The sequence below is a fragment of the Haliaeetus leucocephalus genome, unplaced genomic scaffold (assembly GCF_000737465.1).
Source record: "Haliaeetus leucocephalus isolate CR32 unplaced genomic scaffold, Haliaeetus_leucocephalus-4.0 Scaffold656, whole genome shotgun sequence".
Lineage (NCBI taxonomy): Eukaryota > Metazoa > Chordata > Aves > Accipitriformes > Accipitridae > Haliaeetus > Haliaeetus leucocephalus.
This window is the reverse complement of record NW_010973092.1, coordinates 12,295,512-12,313,668: the sequence shown is the minus strand read 5'-3', so window position 1 is coordinate 12,313,668 and position 18,157 is coordinate 12,295,512. Positions and strand designations below refer to the sequence as shown.

The 18,157-nt window shown below is 53.0% G+C and overlaps 2 protein-coding genes across 2 annotated transcripts in view; one reads left to right on the top strand and one right to left on the bottom strand.

Moving 5' to 3' along the window:
- ABLIM3 (actin binding LIM protein family, member 3) overlaps positions 1–732 on the bottom strand; it is a 74,113-nt gene extending 73,381 nt beyond the window's left edge. Inside the window, exon 1 of the mRNA XM_010579243.1 lies at positions 678–732. Within this exon, the coding sequence (XP_010577545.1) occupies positions 678–732 (55 nt within the window). The remainder of the gene's footprint in view (positions 1–677) is intronic.
- Positions 733–16,356, top strand: SH3TC2 (SH3 domain and tetratricopeptide repeats 2). The gene is made up of 18 exons (XM_010579242.1): positions 733–787; positions 1,765–1,884; positions 3,009–3,113; positions 3,388–3,515; positions 4,493–4,598; positions 4,959–5,102; positions 5,229–5,430; positions 6,072–6,145; positions 6,773–6,968; positions 8,015–8,151; positions 8,910–8,951; positions 9,055–10,758; positions 10,873–11,053; positions 12,554–12,704; positions 14,130–14,252; positions 14,805–14,955; positions 15,608–15,804; positions 16,165–16,356. Exons 1-18 carry the CDS (start codon positions 733–735, stop codon positions 16,354–16,356), a joined length of 4,008 nt encoding a protein of 1,335 aa, XP_010577544.1.
- Positions 16,357–18,157: the final 1,801 nt, after the last annotated feature.

Here is an 18,157-nt window from a genome sequence, read left to right as displayed (position 1 = left end):
CTTGGCACTGGTGAGGCTGCACCTTGAGTCCTGTGTTCAGTTTTGGGCCCCTCACTACAAAAAAAGGCATTAAGGTGCTGGAGTGTGTCCAAAGAAGAGCAACGAAGCTGGTGAAGGGTCTGGAGCACAAGTCTTATGAAGAGCAGCTGAGGGAACTGGGGTTGTTTAGCCTGGAGAAAAGGAGGCTGAGGGGAGACCTTATCGCTCTCTACAACTACCTGAAAGGAGGGTGTAGTGAGGGGGGTGTTGGTCTCTTTTCCCAATTAACAAGTGACAGGATGAGAGAAAACGGCCTCAAGTTGTGCCAGGGGAGGTTTAGATTGGATACTAGGAAAAATTTCTTCACCAAAAGGGTTGTCAAGCATTGAAACAGGCTGCCTAGGGAAGTGGTTGAGTCACCATCCCTGGAGGTATTTAAAAGAGGTGTAGATGTGGCACTTGGGGACATGGTTTAGTGGTGGACTTGGCAGTGTTAGGTTTATGGTTGGACTTGATGATTTTAAAGGTCTTTTCCAACTTAAGTGGTGCTCTGATTCTAACCCAAACCATTCTCTGACTCTGTGCCCATCGCCCCCGCCTCGCCGGCAGACGGTGCCCGCTCAAAAGGCGCATTGTGCATTGTGGCTGGGGCTGGGGCCGAGCCGCAGTGCCGGCCGGGCAGCGAGCAGCGCGCTCACCCCTGCCCGTGCAGCAGCAGCCCGCCGGCTCGGGGCTGGCGGTGTTCCTGGACATATGGGCTGCTGCCTGGGGACTCCCTGGCACCAGGACCTGTCCCTGGGGTGCACAGGTAAGCTGTCCGTGGGGGTGCCACGGCTCTGCTCTGTCTGAGCGGGGCTGTGAGACCTGCGGCTGCAGAGCTCACCCCGCTGACGGGGCCGCTGGGGAGACTCCAGCACTGAGCATCGGCTGCCTTTGGCTGCTTGCCCGCCTTTCCCAAGATGGCCACTGGTGTCCCCTCCTCTTGCTGGGCACTTGCTGTGTCACTAGGTTTGGGTGCGTGGGGAGCGAGGCAGGGCATTTTGGCCTGGGAGGGGAGAGGATGACTCAGGGGGTTGGTTTAATCCCATGCTGTTGGCTTTTCAGGACCCCCCTTGCCACCCCTGTCTGCTGCCACTGCTGCCCAGGAGCACCCCAAGCATGGCAAAGCTTGCAGAGCCCACGGGGTGCTGCCAGTCCCCAGGGCACAATTCCCATACTGGTGTGCTCAAATGAGCTCACGGGGCTGTGCTGACGGGCTGGAGGAGGGAGGTGGATCGGGGCCAGCGGCTGTGGCCACGTGTCCACCGAGACAGACGGTGCCAGCGGGTGCCACGAGCGCCTCAGCCCCAGCTGCCAGGAGTGGAGCCCCGAGCACCGGGACCCGCGCTCAGCTCTGGGCTGGGGCTGTTTCCTGCCCGCTGTTACAAAATATTTCAGCACCGGGGAGGTAAATGAGTCACTGGCACAACTGGGAATGACTCCCCACCAGCAGTTTCAATTGGTCTCTTGAAAAAGCTCCCAGTTCCCTTTCTGAGCCTGGCCCAAACAAAAATAAACACTGAATCAGCTAGTGCTGCGGGGAGCAAACCCATTTCTCCTCTCACCCAAACGAGCCCTGCCTGGCTCTGCGAAGACCCACCAGCATGCTTTGTCATGCTGCTGGCAGAGGTGGCATGAGTGGTGTCCGACCTGCTGCCTCTTTCAGCACATCGTGTGGAGACCCCTCGGGCAGGGAGCATTCTGCCGGGGGTCTGAACACTTCTCCCCACCACCCGTCTTCCCCAGGTGAAGAGTGTGACTCCTGCTGCCCCCACTCGCCCGTGCTCCTGCCCCGCTGGGACCGCCTGCAGCGCACCGCAGCCGAGCGCCGGGGAAAATGGTGGCGGGAGAAGACCATGGCATCAGGTACCCATCCCTGGGGAAGGGGGACCCAGCCCCTGTCCACCGGGCCCTGCCGAACCCAGTGGAGCCCACTGGGGTCTGCTGGGATGCAGGGAGAAGAGGAAGGGAGGGAGGAGTGAAGCAACTGGCAGGCAAGCCCAGCCCAGGCAGGACCCAGCTCAGGTTTAGCTCTGCCTCCGGCTCGTTTCGCTTCCCCATCTCCGTTTCCCCCGTGTGTGGAAGGGGACGGAGTTGCTGGATGAAGTCCTTTGTTAAGTGTGTTCAAATCAGCTGTTGAGAAATGTAGAGCCTTTTGTTTCAAAGAAAAGCTCATTCATTACATGTCCACCCTTGGGCCATTCTTTTCTACTGCTAACTATAAATAAGGATTATAATTCTGCGTGCAAATAGCAGTTTATTTGACTGACTAGCAAAGCTGGCTCAATAAAAAGAGCTGTAAAGTATAGTTATGGTCACAGAAGTGACTTACAAAAGCTGCTGCATGTTCCAGCTCCAGATCTCCGGGTACATGTTTGTCTTACAAATCCAATCTGATTACTGACAAAAATTGGTTTTTAATCTTATCCCTCCACAGCCAATACAGCTGTGGAAGAGCTAGCTGGATTTTTATGTGCCTCAGCCTTCATTAACATAATTACCAGCTAAAGTTTCAGTTCCTGAATCCTTTATGGCAATAGTTGACGATGTGTAAAGCAGAGAGAATGCAGCTTGGATTTCAGATACCAACCAGAGCAGGCAGGGGAGAAAATCTCATTTTCAAATTGTCAAATTGATGAGCAAAGAGTTTTGCAAGCCCTTGGCTCTCCTGCGCTGGGGAAGTGCTCTCACTCTGAGGTCTCCTCCAAAAAAATCTCTGTGTCACGGGGTCATCCTTCTACCAGATCTGCTTCGTGACGTTCTGTCTCAAGAGCAAGGAGGGAAAGTCCCCTCACGTCAAGGCCACTCCCATGGATCTTGCCTCCAATGTTGAGCATGATTTTAGGGAGATACCAGATTTGCACAATCCCCAGCCAGATCTGCAGTGCAACCCACGGGCTTTGCTTTCAGGTGGCATGGTTGGGCAGAATATCCTAGACCTCTGCCACAAAATTTGACAGCAGATCTTCTGTGTCCTCCCTCCTTGCTAGGTAAGGCTGGGGCATCAGAGCCAAGCAACCCTGCTACTGAGGCAGCAGAAGGCTCGCCGGACACCTCCTTGGTGCTGCTGGCTGTCAGGGAGGGCTTTCCACCAGGTAAGATGCTGCCTTTGGCATCACCCAGATTTCCAGTGGTTGGATGTAGCAAGGCCTATCACTGCAGCTACCTGCCCCCCTGTCATCCCTTGAGTTTCTCATCTTTGCTGCTGAAGGGGGATGACGGGCTGGGTTTGTGTTGTTTGAGCATTGCAACGAGGCAAGGGCTGGAGGTGCTGGTGGGCCTGGCTGCAGGGAGGCAAGTGCAACGGAGACAGCTCTGTGTGGCATGGACCTCCTTCTCCCCCTTAACTCTGCACATTTCCTTTTCAAGAGATTTCGCTCTTCTTCTCTGTTGAGAGCCGCTCCTCCCGGTGCCTCAACTCCCAGCTCCAGGAAGCAGCCAGAAAGAAACTGTGGGCCCTGGAGAGTGATGACAGAGATGTCTGTGCCCTGTTCAAGGTAGGAGCCCCAGCCGGGTGGGCAGAGCATGTACTGGGAGGTTCCTGGCACGGTGGGGTGTGTGATGGGATACCAAACCCAGCCAAGAAAGAGAAGTTCCTCCAAGGCCACTGCAGAGTGTGTTCCTGTACATGGGGACTCTGTAGGGGACTGGGATGATGGGAGAAATGAACTGGTAACAGGTGAGAGGCAGATACAAAGCTAAGCCTCGTGTCAGGAGCCTCACATTGAAGGCTCTGAGCCGCCTAAGAGATCATGCAGATAGCCCTGGGGTGAGTCTAAATAGCCGGCATTTCACAGGGCTGGGATCACCAAAGCTGTGTGCCAGACTCAGGTCCCTGGTGGAGGTGGCATCTCTGGGCTTGCACAGGAGTTCTCAGAGTACTGGGCTTCATATAGAAAAATCACTACAGGTATAGAGATGTTTCCTGGACTGAGCTCTCCTTCCCTGCTGGTTTTTAAGGCCCTGGCCCCTCAGGGCTCCCCGCAGAGCTTCCCAGAAGACCTGGAACAGTGCAGACATACTAGTGCCAACAATAGTGAAAGGAGAGCTTCTCCCTGGAGGCAGCTACTGCTTTCAACCTCAGAGCTGCAATTTGGAAGCTGTGCCTGTCCTGACTGAACATTACCCGCGTGTGGTATGGTTCAGGTGTCTGGGTTTCAAAAGCACAGTGGTTCTGGTGTGCGCCACGAGGAAAAAGATTTGGAGGAGGAGATGGAGCTTCTTCACCCTCCCACTGCTGCACCATGGGGAGTTGTCACTGTGGGTACTCCGTCCCTCCTGGCTGAAGGACTCAGCTGGCTGCAGCACCCTCCCCTTAACCCCAGGCAACCAACTCGCACAGCTTCGCTCTCGATGCTAATGAATGAATGCCTAGTCTCATTCCAGGGTCTAATATTATTCCCACACTGACAAAGAAAACCCCCATCAGAGTCCCAGGACTATCCCTTAACCTTGCTTTGTCTTCCATGTGTAGGAACTGTCAGCCAGGCTGGTCTGTATGCAAGCACAGGAGGATCGGTTCCTCCTCACCTTCAGAACCCTAGAAGAAGTCTGGAAGTTTTCCACGTATCTGACTTTAGGTAATGTTTTCAAGGTGTGGGAGATCTAAACAGACAATGTGAGAAGCATTTTTGGAGAAGGTGTTCTTTGACACCAAAAGAACAGTAATGTAACAGGGTGGACAGATGAAGAATATGAAATAGAAGACCTTGGTGTCCATCTACAGATTTATGAAACCACTGTCTGGATCAGTGAAAGATACCCAGGAGGATGCCTTTTGGGTAACCCCGCTACTGCATTTTGGGGATGGAGGCAGAATTAGGGGCTGTTGCCTTACAGCGTGGTTGGTTGCAGGTGGCAGACTGGGAAACATCCAAACAGCACTTCATCCTGCGCAGTGATGGAGGGTGCTAACACTGCTTTCCCTCTTGGTTTCTTAGGGTATGTGGGCAGCTGCCTGGAGCGGCTTGTCTTTGACCAGGAGTACTGGCTAAACTGTGCTCTGATGGAGGACACAGAGATCAGAGTTACTGTGGATGAAGATCGCTTGGCCACCATATATATGAGTCTGCTACTCCAGGAAGGTGAGAAGGGACTGTATACGGAGGGACTCCCTCAAAAGTATCTCAGCAGGGCTGTGTTGTAGCCCTGTGTTGGGCTATGTCTTGCACTGATGCCATTGACCTGGGCATGACTCTTTCTATCTGCAGGTAACTTTTTTTCCAGAGCAGCGCCTGGTGTCTGGCAGCCGGAGCAGGAGGGAGAAGAGAGCCTGCAGCTCTGCAAGAATGAGCTGATCCATGTGAAGAACGTTGGAGAGGAGTCCAAGTGGGAAGGGATGTCCTTACTGACGGGTCAGCGAGGCCTGGTGCCTGTGACAGCTCTAGATCCGATACCTCACCCATTTTACCAGTAAGTAGACTGGCCAATTAATAGGGCTCAAGCCAAGATTCTTCACTGATCCTGATGCACGAGCTGGCACCAAGTCTGGTGTGAGAAACTGCTCTTGCCTCTGGCAATGGGCAAGAGATACACAATTTTGTGAGGATATACATTACGCATAAAGGCAACCAGTGGAACCAATTCAGATCCTGTTAATGGGACAGAGCAAGGACATACTTCAGATATCATTCTTGTATGATATTGATTTAGGTCATACATGAGATTATTTGTAATTTACAGGTGAATAACTGGGAGAAAAAGCATAGCCCAATACTTAGGTAATGCCAGTCAAAGTGGGGCCTCGTGTTGGACACCTGGCTGAGCCTCAAAGGCTCCCGCAGCTCCTCTTGTACTCACATGGTGAAATCCTCCTTAGAGCCGGGCAAATTTGTCCTGCTCTTACCATGCGGTGTGAGGTGCAAACTGCCCTCCATGCCCAGTAACACCACTACAAGGAATTACTGGACTGGCCGTGCTGGCCATGCTCCATAGTATCTCTGGCACTCCCAGGGGACAGAACATCTGTCCTGCTTGTGTGGGACGAACCCTGGTGCTGGCCTGAGGACAGGACTGCTAAGAGAGGACCAGTGTGGCTCCCCTTTGCCTTGCAGGTGGTTCCTGAAGAATTATGCTGTGGGTTTTGGCATCTCCCAGGAGATCAGTGGGACGACCTCCCAGACAATTGGTGAGTGATACCTGTGTAATGCAGCTGCCCTTCCTAGGGAAGGGCACGGCTCTTGCAAACCTGGGTTTGGCCACAAATGCAAAGGGACCATCCCTTTTTATGACAATGACACTCCATTGCAAGGTGCAAAAGTTTTAAATAATTAGGCTCCCACCAGTATGCACATGAAACCTGTGCCCACCATTCAACCATTAGCCCCAGGCCATTCCTGCCTGGACATGGGCACTGTACAGAGCATGCTGGACATGGGAGGTTACTGCAGATGTGAATTTGGCATGTAGTGTGATGGACATTTGCACTGTTACAGATTTCACTCCTGGCAGAGAGTTGAGACAGTGCAGCTTCTGTGAAGCTCCATGTTTCCAGCCACCTTCCATGCTGCAGCTCTCAGACATTTCAGTCTTTGGCTGTGTGGCATTTATCCATGCCTCTTGTATATTTTATTATAATCATCTTCTCAAGAAGGAACTGCAGAGATCTGAGTCTGAGAGCACAATAAATCTTAGGGGGCAGAGATGCAGCCTTCTCAAGCTGAAATCATGGTCTCTCCTTGCCCAAGTCTTCTCCAGCGAGAAGTTTTAATGGTGGCCTCACACTGAAATGCCCTTGTTTGCCTTGGTTTCCTAGTCAAAGGCAGGTGCACAGCCACAGAGGACCACAGAGGAGCAGCATGGGATGAACTGAGTTTCTCCAAAGGAGACAGCATAGAAGTCATCGGCTTCTTCATTCCAGGACTCCCGTGGTTTGTGGGCAAATCCGTCAGCAGTGGGAACATCGGCTTTGTCCCAACCCGATACATAAGTCCCGAGGCTTACGAACCTCTGTAAGTTTACTGCTACCATCTAGATTAAATTAAATTTAGGAGAAAATGAAGGGAAGACTCCAAGTCCCAACTCAAGGCTATGTGAGAGTCCAGGGCAGGTAATTTGTTTGTAAGACCTTCATAGAAGATCCATTTGAGGTCTGTCCAGAAGCTTTGGCCAGGGTCTGCTGCCAACAGGCTGCAGGAGTCTCTGCCCAGACAAAACAATTGTATTTCAATTGCCTCAGGTGATTCTTGGAGAGGAACAGATCTGGCCCTGGGCTAAACCTGACTTTATGCTAAGGCAGCCCAGGGCATCTGTGTAGCAGATAAGCTGGCTTCACAGTTCCACCTAGAAATGTTCTTGACTTTGTAGCTTTGTCTGAGGGGCTGTGAGTCTGGCAAAGGTGGGGAGAGTGGTCACTGCCAAGGAAACGAAGTCCTGCTTTGTTTCCTTCTGCCCCATTGCTTTCTGTGGGATGTTGAGACAGAATGACCACTGACACAGTTCTTCACTGAGCAGAATTAAACACCCTCCCAAGGACACAGACAAGAGTTGTCTTGGGTGGGAGGGTGACACAACCCCACTCTGACGACCCAGGCAGTTGTCTTTGTTGGTGGCATAAAGACATAGCTCTGGTTCAACACCCATCCAAAAAGGCTTCTCCTCCAAGAGTGTGTGTGGAAGGACAAGGTCTTAACCTGTTGCTAGGTCTGTTGGGCTTTTCTGGATCAGGCTCACTCAAGGTAAGTCTTAGGCAATTTTCTCTGACACTACAGAGAACAGAGAGGAGATCAGATGATGCCCTGTGCTCAGAAAGGGCTTCTGGAGACAAAAAAGACCAATAGATCCCTCTGTCTGGTACCTGTTTGTTCCTTCATGGAGAACCTGGATCTGAGAGCCCTGATGGGGAAGGTGTTCAGAGTCCTGTATTCATCTGCAGCAGAGCTTTTCTGGTGGCAGGAAAAGGAGGGATGGGAAAGCCCATCTCATCCCGCAGGACAGCTGTAGAGTCCGGGAATGGGGAGACACTGACTGTTTTCCACTTACGTCTGCCTCAACCTAGGGGAAAGGGCTTGGTGTTTCTGAGTGAAGAAGAAAAATGCCCCCTCCTGCGCATCCCCTGCAATGGTGGCGAGCAGCACTTCACCACCCTCCTCAGTGACCTGGCACGCACTGACATCACCTCTGTGTACCGGCTGGGTGAGTTTCCCCTCTTCTTATGTGCCCAGCCCCATGGCTCCCCATGGAGAGCAATGCTGGGCAGCATCTAGAGAGCTCCTTGCTTCGGGCTTTGCAGGGGAGACAACTGCTGTGGTTGAGACAGCCTCCAAACCCCCGTCAGCCTGGTTGTGGAGGTTGTAGATATGCTCAAGAGCTTGGCCCTGCCACACATCAGTTTGTAGGGGTCTTCTCTGCTTCCAGGGTAGCTCCTCAGCTGTGATTCACCCCGGCAAATGCTGCTCTCGCCTGATCCTAGCTGTAGGTCCCTGCCTAAAGCAGGTCCGCTGCTACCATCTGACCTTTGGGTGTATATTGAGGGGGAAGCACAGCTAAAGTGGCAGGTGACATCATCTCCATGCCCATAGCAGGAGCCAGGTCAGGGTTCCTGGGTGCTCTTCTCAGTTTCTCTATGCTTGCTGTATGGCTTTTGGACCACAGCTGATTTCTCTGTCTCTGTTTCTTGCCTTCTCACTACCTAGAAGCACAACATGGCCATGCAGGGCTGAGCTTGGGATCCCCTGGGATTCAGGGGACCTCCCAGACCAGCCAGCTCAGGGGGGGTTGAAACTGCAGGTGCATGTGGTGTCTGCAGCCAGAAATAAGCCTGCTCTCCCACATACAGGTCTGGGGTTTAGCAGAGCAGCAGGAGATCTCTATAAGGTTTGAGCACTGTGTCTGCACAAATAACACTGAGCAAGGCTTTGGGCACTTTGTTTTCTGTTTGTCTCTTTCTGTAGATGGTTTTGAACCTACAGCCATGCTCCCGAAAGTGCCATCAGGTGAGTATGTGGAGGGGACAGAATGGGATGCTTTTATGATCACTTCTGAGGGTGAATTTTGACATGGGGAAACATCCCACTGTGGTTTGCCTGTCCCTTCCAGAGGCTGTCCTCCATGGCTGTAAAGATATCCAGCTGCTCCAGTCTTGGGAGGAAATAAATGACTTGGCTACGACTAGCACCTCTGAGCTGTCTAGCCCAGGGAGTGACTCAGCCCCTGCTACATTGGAGGATGTTCTCCTGGAGAAGCTGGATGATTTTGATGATCCCAAGTTCTTTATTGACCTGAATGCTGGACACATGGAAGATGCTGATGTCTTTGACCCCATATTGACCTTCCTTAACCAAGACAGTTATGTGCCCAGTTTTCAAAGCCTCTATGATCTCAGTTTTTCCTTTCTCAACTCCACTTTTTATGGTTTCTCTGATGAGGATGAACTAGTCTTGTACCTTGAGACATCCAGGAACTGGGCCAAGAGGACTCATTCAGTTTGGGCTCATGTCAGGCTCTGTTTCCTCTTGGGTAAGCTCTGCATCAAAAAGGTCAAGTTCTCCCAGGCTCGAGTCTACTTTGAGGAAGCCATGAGCATCCTGGACAGGGGTTTTGGGGACCTGCCCCTGTTGGCTGCATTGCATGTGAACCTTGCCTCCATCTACTTGAAGCAGAATATGAAGCACAAGTTCTCCTCCCTGCTGGGAAAAACAGTGGCCTTGCTTGTCTGCTTGCCTGGCCGCTCTTTCAGCTCTGAGAATGAGCTGGAAGTCATGATGTACGTCCTGAGGGAAGCCATTGCTGTGGGTAATGCTCCCTTGGAGGCACGGGTCTGCTTCCTTATTGTCAAACTCTTCCTACAACTGGGCAAAAATGATGAAGTGCTGCCCTTTACTGAGCATCTTCAATGTCTCAGCACCACTTTACTCAGCCCGGACACTAGTTCTGTGCCACTGGATGCTACCCCCATCTTGAGCTACCTGTATGACAAGAAGTACTTGCCAAATATCGCGCTGGCCTCCGCCAGGTTGTTTGTTCCTAGTGGTGTCAAGGGAGCACCAACACCCATTTGGAGAGCTGGTTTCATCCTCCAAAATACTTCCAAACTTCTGGGAAGCCAGCTGGAGAGGAGCAGCATCCCAGCACTGGCTTGTTCCTATCTTAAGCAAGCGCTGCATTTCTCCTGCGAGACCAGAGCTGTGCCCATCCAGAGGACGCTGTGTGCCATCTTGTCCAGGATGTACCTCCAGCATGGTGTGTTGGACGGGGCGGTTTGTTATGCAGCCATGGCCGTAACCCTCAGCAGACTGATGGGTGAGGAGGAGGCTTTTGAGTCTTCCCTCTCTTTGGGGTGGATGTATCTCCTGCACAGCCAGCCAGGCCCAGCTGCAGCCATCATGTGGCAGCTCTTGCACTCTCTGCATGGGACGGACAGCGTGACGCAGGGTGGAGCTGTGCACAATCTCCTGGCCATTGCCCTCAAAGGAGAAGGGCAGGTGCAAAAGGCTGCAGAGAACTACCTCCGGGCCCTGCACAAAGCCAAGGAGACCGGGAACAAGAGAAACCAGGCTATCGCTCTGGCTAACCTAGGGCAGCTGAGCCTCTCGCACGGGGCGAGCCAGCTGTCTGAGCTCTACCTGCTCCAGTCAGCTCAGCTCTACGCTGAGCTCCAGGGCAGCGAAGACCTGGAGATGGAGTTGGTGCAGGTGCTGCTGTGGCTAGCGCAGGCCATGGTGAACAGGCAGAGGATGGAAGACGGCAAACTCTGTTATGAACTGGCATTGGTTTTTGCCTTGAAGTGGCATAACGTGAGGAGTGAGTACAGCTTTGCTGACGGGACCCAGGGCAGTGTTCGCCTCTGTGCGGCACCCTGTCAGGTCCCTAACACAGTCCCCTGACCTGTCCTTTTCCCTTCCCTGTACCATGCAGGTCAGCTTCACATCACTGAGTGTCTCTGCCATTTCTACAGCAAAGTGTCCCCCAATCCCCAGGCCTCCATTACCTACCACGAGCACTGGGTATCTTTGGCACAACAGCTGCAGGACAGAGAGCTGGAAGGCAATGTCTGGCAGACCCTCAGCCAGCTCTACCAGGCTTTGGGCACATCTGAGTAAGTCCTGTCTGTGGCTATTAGATGCTTCTGTGGCTATTAGAGTGGGGTCCCTGCCCACCCAAAGCAAGAGCAGTGGCTCTCCTGGGGTGTCCCTTGAGAGAGGTGGGGAAGGTGTGTGGTAGCTCTAGCTGCTAGGTAATGCGCTGCTGAGATTTGTGAGCTGTCGCTGTGCGGTGAAAAGGGGAACAGTTCAATGTCAACCAGAGCGCTGCGGCAGCCAGGCAAATGCCGGGCTGTTAGCTGGGACAGAACTGGGGTCTGGCCAAACACAATTTTCCAGAGAGACATCCAGCCTTGATCAGAGGGCACCCAGCGGCAGGGAATTCATCACTTCCGTTAGAGGCTTATTCCAGTAATTAATCACCATTCACCAGTAAAAATAGGTTCCTTATCTGTTATTTGAATAAGTCTGGCTTCAGCCTCCTGCTGCTGAGTCTGCCCTCCCTATCTCTGCTGGAATATTTTCCCCAGGGAGGTACTTAAGACCCCGTATCAGCTCACTTTTCAATCTCCCGCTGGACACATGCAGGTGACTGATTAGATTAGGCGGGAGGGAAGAGAAAGAGACTTGGACAGACCACAGACTTTCTTCACTCTTTGAAGGCGAATGTCTCAAACAGTGGAGTGCTAGCTCCCATGTCCCAGAAGGACAAATGGGCAGAGGCTGTTATTGACTTGGATGTTAACCTTCCCATGCTATGTCACAGTGAGTTCAGAGGGAAGGTATTTAGGAAGCAGACGCCTGTCATGTGAATGGTGCTATTTAAGATCACAAAGCAACCCATTCCCTGGACTCGAAGGACAGCTGGAGCCCAGCAGGCGAGACACCAAGCAAACAAACATGCCCTGGGCACTGCCCAGTGCTGCCTGTGCCACAGCTGCAGGCAGCATGTCCAACCTGCTGGCTTGTCCTGCTCCTTTTCCCTTTGACCTCTAGTGACCAGGGGCTTGAAAAGTATCTATAAAATCTTGCACATGTAGCCACAGATCTGCTTCTTTGGCCGCACCCAGGGACAAGCAATAGGCAGAGATGTGGTTTTGGGTGCCAGATGCTGGCTGGAAAATGAAGGTGCAAGCACTCCCCGCCTATGCTCCCATGTGTAGCTGGGAGTAACTTTGGGGCTTATTGTAGAGGGGCAAATAGGGTTTTCAGATGACCTGGACAAAACCCTCTTTATCAGCTGAAACAAGCCAGGGTGGGGAGCAGCCCCTTTGGGAGCAGGCTGCCTTGGGGCTGTGCTGAGCACTGGGGTCTCAGGCTGGTCTAAGATTGCCAGATGATGCACGCACATGCACTAAAGCATGGAGACTTCCACACTTTTACCAGGACACATAGCTCAGAGCTGTGGCTGTCCGTTTGTCTCTAACCTTTGGCAACTGTAGGAGAAGAAGACGGGATTGCCAATGGGGAGGTGTTGTAGTAGCTTTGCAGCTGATTGATTGCTGGTGGTGGTTTGTGGTTTCTCCATAACGGCTTTTTGCCTGTTACCATCACAGGGCTTTGAGACAGTCCCTGGACTGCACCAAACAGAGTCTGAGGATCTTCATTGACCTTGAGGAGACTGTGAAAGCAGCAGAGGCCTGGCTGCAGGCAGGAAGGCTCTACTATCTTATGCAAGAAGATGAGCTGGTGGAAATGTACTTTCAGGTATGGAGGAGGTGGCTGGGGCAGTCCCATTCCTACCCTGGCTAGCTGCATTCCCATCACAGCTCCTTGACAGGAGCCTTTTGGGACTGGTAGACCTGGAAGGGAAAGTTCTTATAAGCAGTGTAAACCTGCTACTGAAAGGAGGAGCTGTTGCCTTACACTTAGGCACTATCTGGCACTAACTTGCCTATCTTTCCTTCCATACACTGGGTTTAGAGGATTCTTGGGTGAAAGTAAGTGAATGTATTGAGTAAGAAAGTGATGTAGGAGTGCCAAAGGAAGCTGGAGCTGCCAGGTGACCGGTTCCCATTGAAATACACATAGATAAGGGGTAAGGTGCCAGGGAAGTACTTGGAGACTTCTTGGAGTAGAAGACTACTGGCTTCTTTCCATCTCTAGCATTATTTTATCAGTTGACCTGCAAAGTGGAAGAGCAGGTCATAAAATCTTAGGGCTCCCTTATTCCAACATATATCCAACAAAGCACCAGCCTGGACACTTGTAGAGGATGTTCAGGATCCTCACTCTGTTACCCAGAAGTACTTCTGAACTGGTGGGGCTGGGTGACTGAGGTAAACGGTGGTGAGAACAAGGAGAGGAGCCTTTCCCATCAGCCACACCAGCCTGCCCCTAAATCAGGGTGGTAGAGGCAGGGAGTTACTGGTACAGGGTGGCTGCTCAGTGACATGGGTGAAATGAATAGATGGCTATGGCGTCAGCCTGTTTCCTAGTTTTCACAAGGGAGATCTGAGGCCCATAACAAAGAGCAATCATTGCCTCCCTGACTCATGGTTTCAGCAGGGAAGCAGTGGCTAAAGGAGGGGTGACTTCCCATTAAGAAGGGCCAGTTGACACCAGATCTCAGCAGGGCATGTCTCAGTCCCTGAGGGGCTCCTTCCCATGCAAGGTCACTGGCAATGATAAGTTGTCACGTGTAAGGAACAATATGTTCTGGCTGGAAGGTGGCACCAGGGCCAAGTGCATAATTGGCACAAATAACTGTTCTTCCCAGAATTTAGCATACCTGCCCTCCCTCCTGCTGGCTCTGCCCTTTCACTGTATAAGCTGTCCATTCCTCTCATCAATCTTCACGTTGGCTCCATCACACTAATGACAGACCAGGGCCAGGACAGCTGCTGGCCACACTGTCCCGACTCTAAATCCTGATGCCATTGCATATCCCAGCTGATCAGTTTGCTGCACTGACCCTGCATGGGGATGGGTTATCCGGCTCCTGGCTCCATCCTTACACACATCATTAGCAAATGCAGCACAACAGTCCCATACACCTGCTGGCCAACCTGTCTCCATGCTGTTTGGAGCACTGGGGCTCACATTTACAATGACTTGGTTTTATTTAATCACACCGATGTCTATGTGCAAATGATTCTTTCCAAATCTCACTCTGGTTCCTCTTCCTTCTAGGCAGCCATTCAGACTGCTCTGAAACGGGAGAACTTCTCCTTGGCCATGGATCTTTATGAAAAAGCAGGTGATACCTTTTTTAATGGCAGCCGAAACAGAGATCGAGCGGTGGAATTTTACAGGGTACTGATGCCTCCAAGCATTTCTGTCCTTGTGTCCCCGCAAGGCCATGGCCATAGGGAGCTTTGTCCCAGGGCTGGCTGCAGCACTGCATGGCCAGGCTGGAGGGTTGGAGGGTGGAAAGGGATGGCGTGGATCTGAGTGTGCCAGAGTACAAACATCACTGCAGGGGGGAAGCCTGGAGCATAGATGTATTTTGCAATAGGTGCAGCTCACCCCAGAGATCATTTGGGAGATGGAAACAGAGTCCTTACATTACAACTCCTGGCAGTGTTAAGTGTGAGCTGGTCACTCCTGGGGACATGCTCAGAGTCAGAATTTCAGGCACCTAAGGAAGGGCAGAGATGTGAGGCTCCAGTTTTGAGAACCACGCTCTGGGATATGAAACTTATTTTCAGGGGAAAGAAGGGGCTAGAATCTGAACCTGCAACACAACCACCCCATTGTCTGCCTGCCATGCCAAGCGGTTGGTCCATCTCCTGCTGCTCTATCACCGCTCGGTGGGTAGTGATGTACGTCCCAGAACAGCCTGGATTCACTATTCTCTTTCCTCAGGGAGGTGCTGTGCCCTTGGCCAGGAAACTAAAGGCCACTAAGACAGAGCTACGGCTGTTCAATAAGCTGGCAGAGCTGCAGATTGGACTGCAAGGCTATGAGAAGGCCCTGGAGTTTGCCACACTGGCAGCCAGGCTGAGCATCAGGGTCGGTGAGTGATGCACACCCGCAGGGTACGGGGAGTTACTGGCTCCTGCAGATGGGGTTGCCTTTTTGGATGAGAACAGCCTGCTTGTGACAGGGGGATCTCCTGCTTTCATAAGACTGCTGGACCTAATCTTATCCTAAGTGTTAACACCTTTTTAAGGCCACTTCCCATTTTAAGCTGCATGACAGCCACATGGGAGTGCTCTGCCGTGGTGGTGGTGGGGGGACCAGCTGAGCAGAGGGTTGTTGCTACACCAGAGCATGGGAAGTCTGATGAGGGCACAGGACTGAACAGTTCCTCCCTGTCCTAGCTCTTCTGATAAACTCATCCCTTCCCATTGCAGAAATAGTTTGAATGGGCAAAATGCCAGCACAAATGTCTGAGATGGATCCAGTCTTGTAATAGCCCTTTCCAACACCCAAGAAATCCCTTGGTTGAATGATATACTCCCTGGGCAATCTGTCCAGCCTTGGTATCAACAACCCTTCCCATGGCACTGTTTTCTCCGAACCACCTTCAAACCCAGTGTCTCCTTATGAAGATACACATGCCCCCAGGCTGTTGAGCAAATGCATCCCCAAGTAGCTCAGCATGCTGGGCTGGGGATGTATTGTGAACACGCTGCAGGCTGACTGTATCAGCAACTCTTTTCCAGGAGATCAATTGCAAGAGCTGGTTGCATTCCACCGCCTGGCTACAGTCTACTATTTCCTGCATATGTATGAGATGGCAGAAGATTGCTACCTGAAGACACTTGCCTTGCGTCCCCCCTTGCTGCAGTGCTCTGGAGAGGCCCTGTACTACTGCAAGGTGTATTGCCACCTTGGCAACCTCACCCTGCACAAACTGAAGGTAGGAAACCTTTCCATGATACTGTTTTGAGCACGCTGGTCTTGACAGAGAGCTGGAGGTGGAGTATCTCATCTACTGGCAGAGCAGCCACACATGTAGACAGCTGCATCCTGTGACTCTCCATGCTGTCTGCAGCTTTAGAATAAATGCGCACAATGCTGGCACAACCAGGTTTTGAAGGGGGAAAGGCAATTTGGAAAGACGTGCTGGCACTTAGCTGCAACTATATAGAGCCCATTGCAATGAAGTCAGGTGTCACTGGGTTCTGCCTGGAACCACCGGTCTCTGCTCCAGCTCCCTTATACCCTGTGACCTTCAATTAAACCACTTCCTAATGCCTGGCCTGTCCTTTATGGTTAGGATGAACAGGATGCAGCAGCCTACTTCCTCCTGGCCCTCGCCGCAGCGACCGAGCTGGAAGACCAGGAGCTGCAAGGCCTTATCCGCGCCAAGCTGGGTGACATCCCCGGTGCCCCGGGGGGGCCCAAGGGCACACCAGGCTGTGCTACCTACCGGGCCAGGTGGCTGAGCGAAGGCGGCCGCATCGTCTGACCGACCCGTCACCCCCGGGACTCCCGTGTGAGCTGTCAAGCAGCGTCATGCAGTGCCGCTGGCACAGGTCCACGTGCTCTCCAGAACAACCGGCCCAGGAGAGGTCTTGTGCCACATCCTACGGAGCTGGCAGCGTTTGGTCTTCTTGTCCCCGACAGGCAAGGGACCAAGCACTTGGGATCCTGCCCTCATTTTTGGGGAGTAAGGCTGCGCACCGCAGCCCAGGCGGCACGTCAAGGCAGGATGAGGCCCCGGCAGCGGAGCTGGAGCGGGCGGTGCAGCAAGGCTGGGTGACAGATGGCATTTCAGGAGTGCTCTGCCCTGCCTGGGATGGGCACAGGAGAGTGCTGCCATGTGCCTGCCTGTCCCCCCAGCTGCCCCACACACCTCAGGTCCCGTGGGGCAGCTTAGCCTGACCCAAATGTGTTTTAACTTGAATAGCAACTCCTTTATTTATTCCTATCTGGTTTCTGTCCTGTCTGCTCTGGGGAGGCCTGTGACCCATACCTCTGGAGAGCCCGGGGCCTCTTTGATACAAAGCACCACCAAAGCTTTTGGCAGTGAGAGGCAGAATTAGGGAAAGGAGGAGAAATGAAAGGGGCTGGTCAAGCCTCGCCTGGGGACAAGCCCCATATGCAGGCGGGTGGCTGCTCGCGGGGGAGGCAGAGCCCACCCTCACCCCAGCCCTGCCATTCAGCCTCAGCTCTGGCACTGGAGCTCACCTTCTGCCCCCCAGCCCATGTGCACTTTCAGCACATAAAGCGTGACAACGCTATGGGTCCCCCCCGAGAAAAGAGCCGTCAGTCCTGACCCAGCCCTGGCTTTGCAGCCCAGCACCCTCCCCAGCCTCTCTTCTCCAGGCTGCAGAGCCCTGCAGGACGCAGGAGTGCCGGGGAGCGGACGGCGAGGCTGGGCGCACTGGCCTGCCCTGTGGCACCCATCCAGCCCCCCGGGCAGGGATGCTGACGGGGTTTTGGCAGGGGGAGGCAGCTGCGCTGCCTTTGCATGGGCCACTGGCAGCCCAAGGAGAAGCCCAGCAGGCAGCGAGGTGCCTTCAGGTGCCCTGAGCTACATGGCTGGAGGAGAAGCAAAAACTCCTCTGCGGAGCGAGCAGGGGGAGCGGGAGGCACGGAGGAGGCATCTCCTGAGAGCTGCCACCCAGCACCAGCAGCAGCACACAGCTCTCCTCCACAGCCCGTCTCGCCACCAGAGAGCAATAAATGCCCATGTTTGCAGCCTTACACAGGCGAGTGCCGCTTCCCGGCTAATACCGACCTCATTTTTCAGTCTGGACTGGTGCAGAGTGAGGAATGAGCAGTTTTTCCACCTCATCTCTTTGCTCTGACAACCAGTGGCCAGACATCCAACTGGGGCTTCACAGGGGGACCCTGTTCCAAGTCTTTCCCTCCCTGATGCGCTCCACTGCTTGAAAATGCTAAATGCAGAACATTTATTTCCTTGCTGCTCTTGCAAATGCCGAGTTTATTTTCCCCTTCTAATCCCTGTGAGGCATCCATCATCGGGGCAATGAATAGTTTACTGCTTGTTTACCGAGCATTCCTGCGATGCCATTAGGGGAGCCTCAGCCCTGAGCTCAGAGAAGGTAAATCTTCATCCTGTTTGAAATACAGCAAGCTCAGGGGAGAACCAGTCCCCCAAACCTTCCTGCCTCACCCTACAGAGCTGCCTCTTCTCAGTTCAGGTTGCTGATGCTCACCGTGCTAGGGCAGGATTTTTTTCAGCAGTTTTTCATACACAGGGAAATGTACAGTCCCACATCTTCGTACCAGAAGGCAGATTG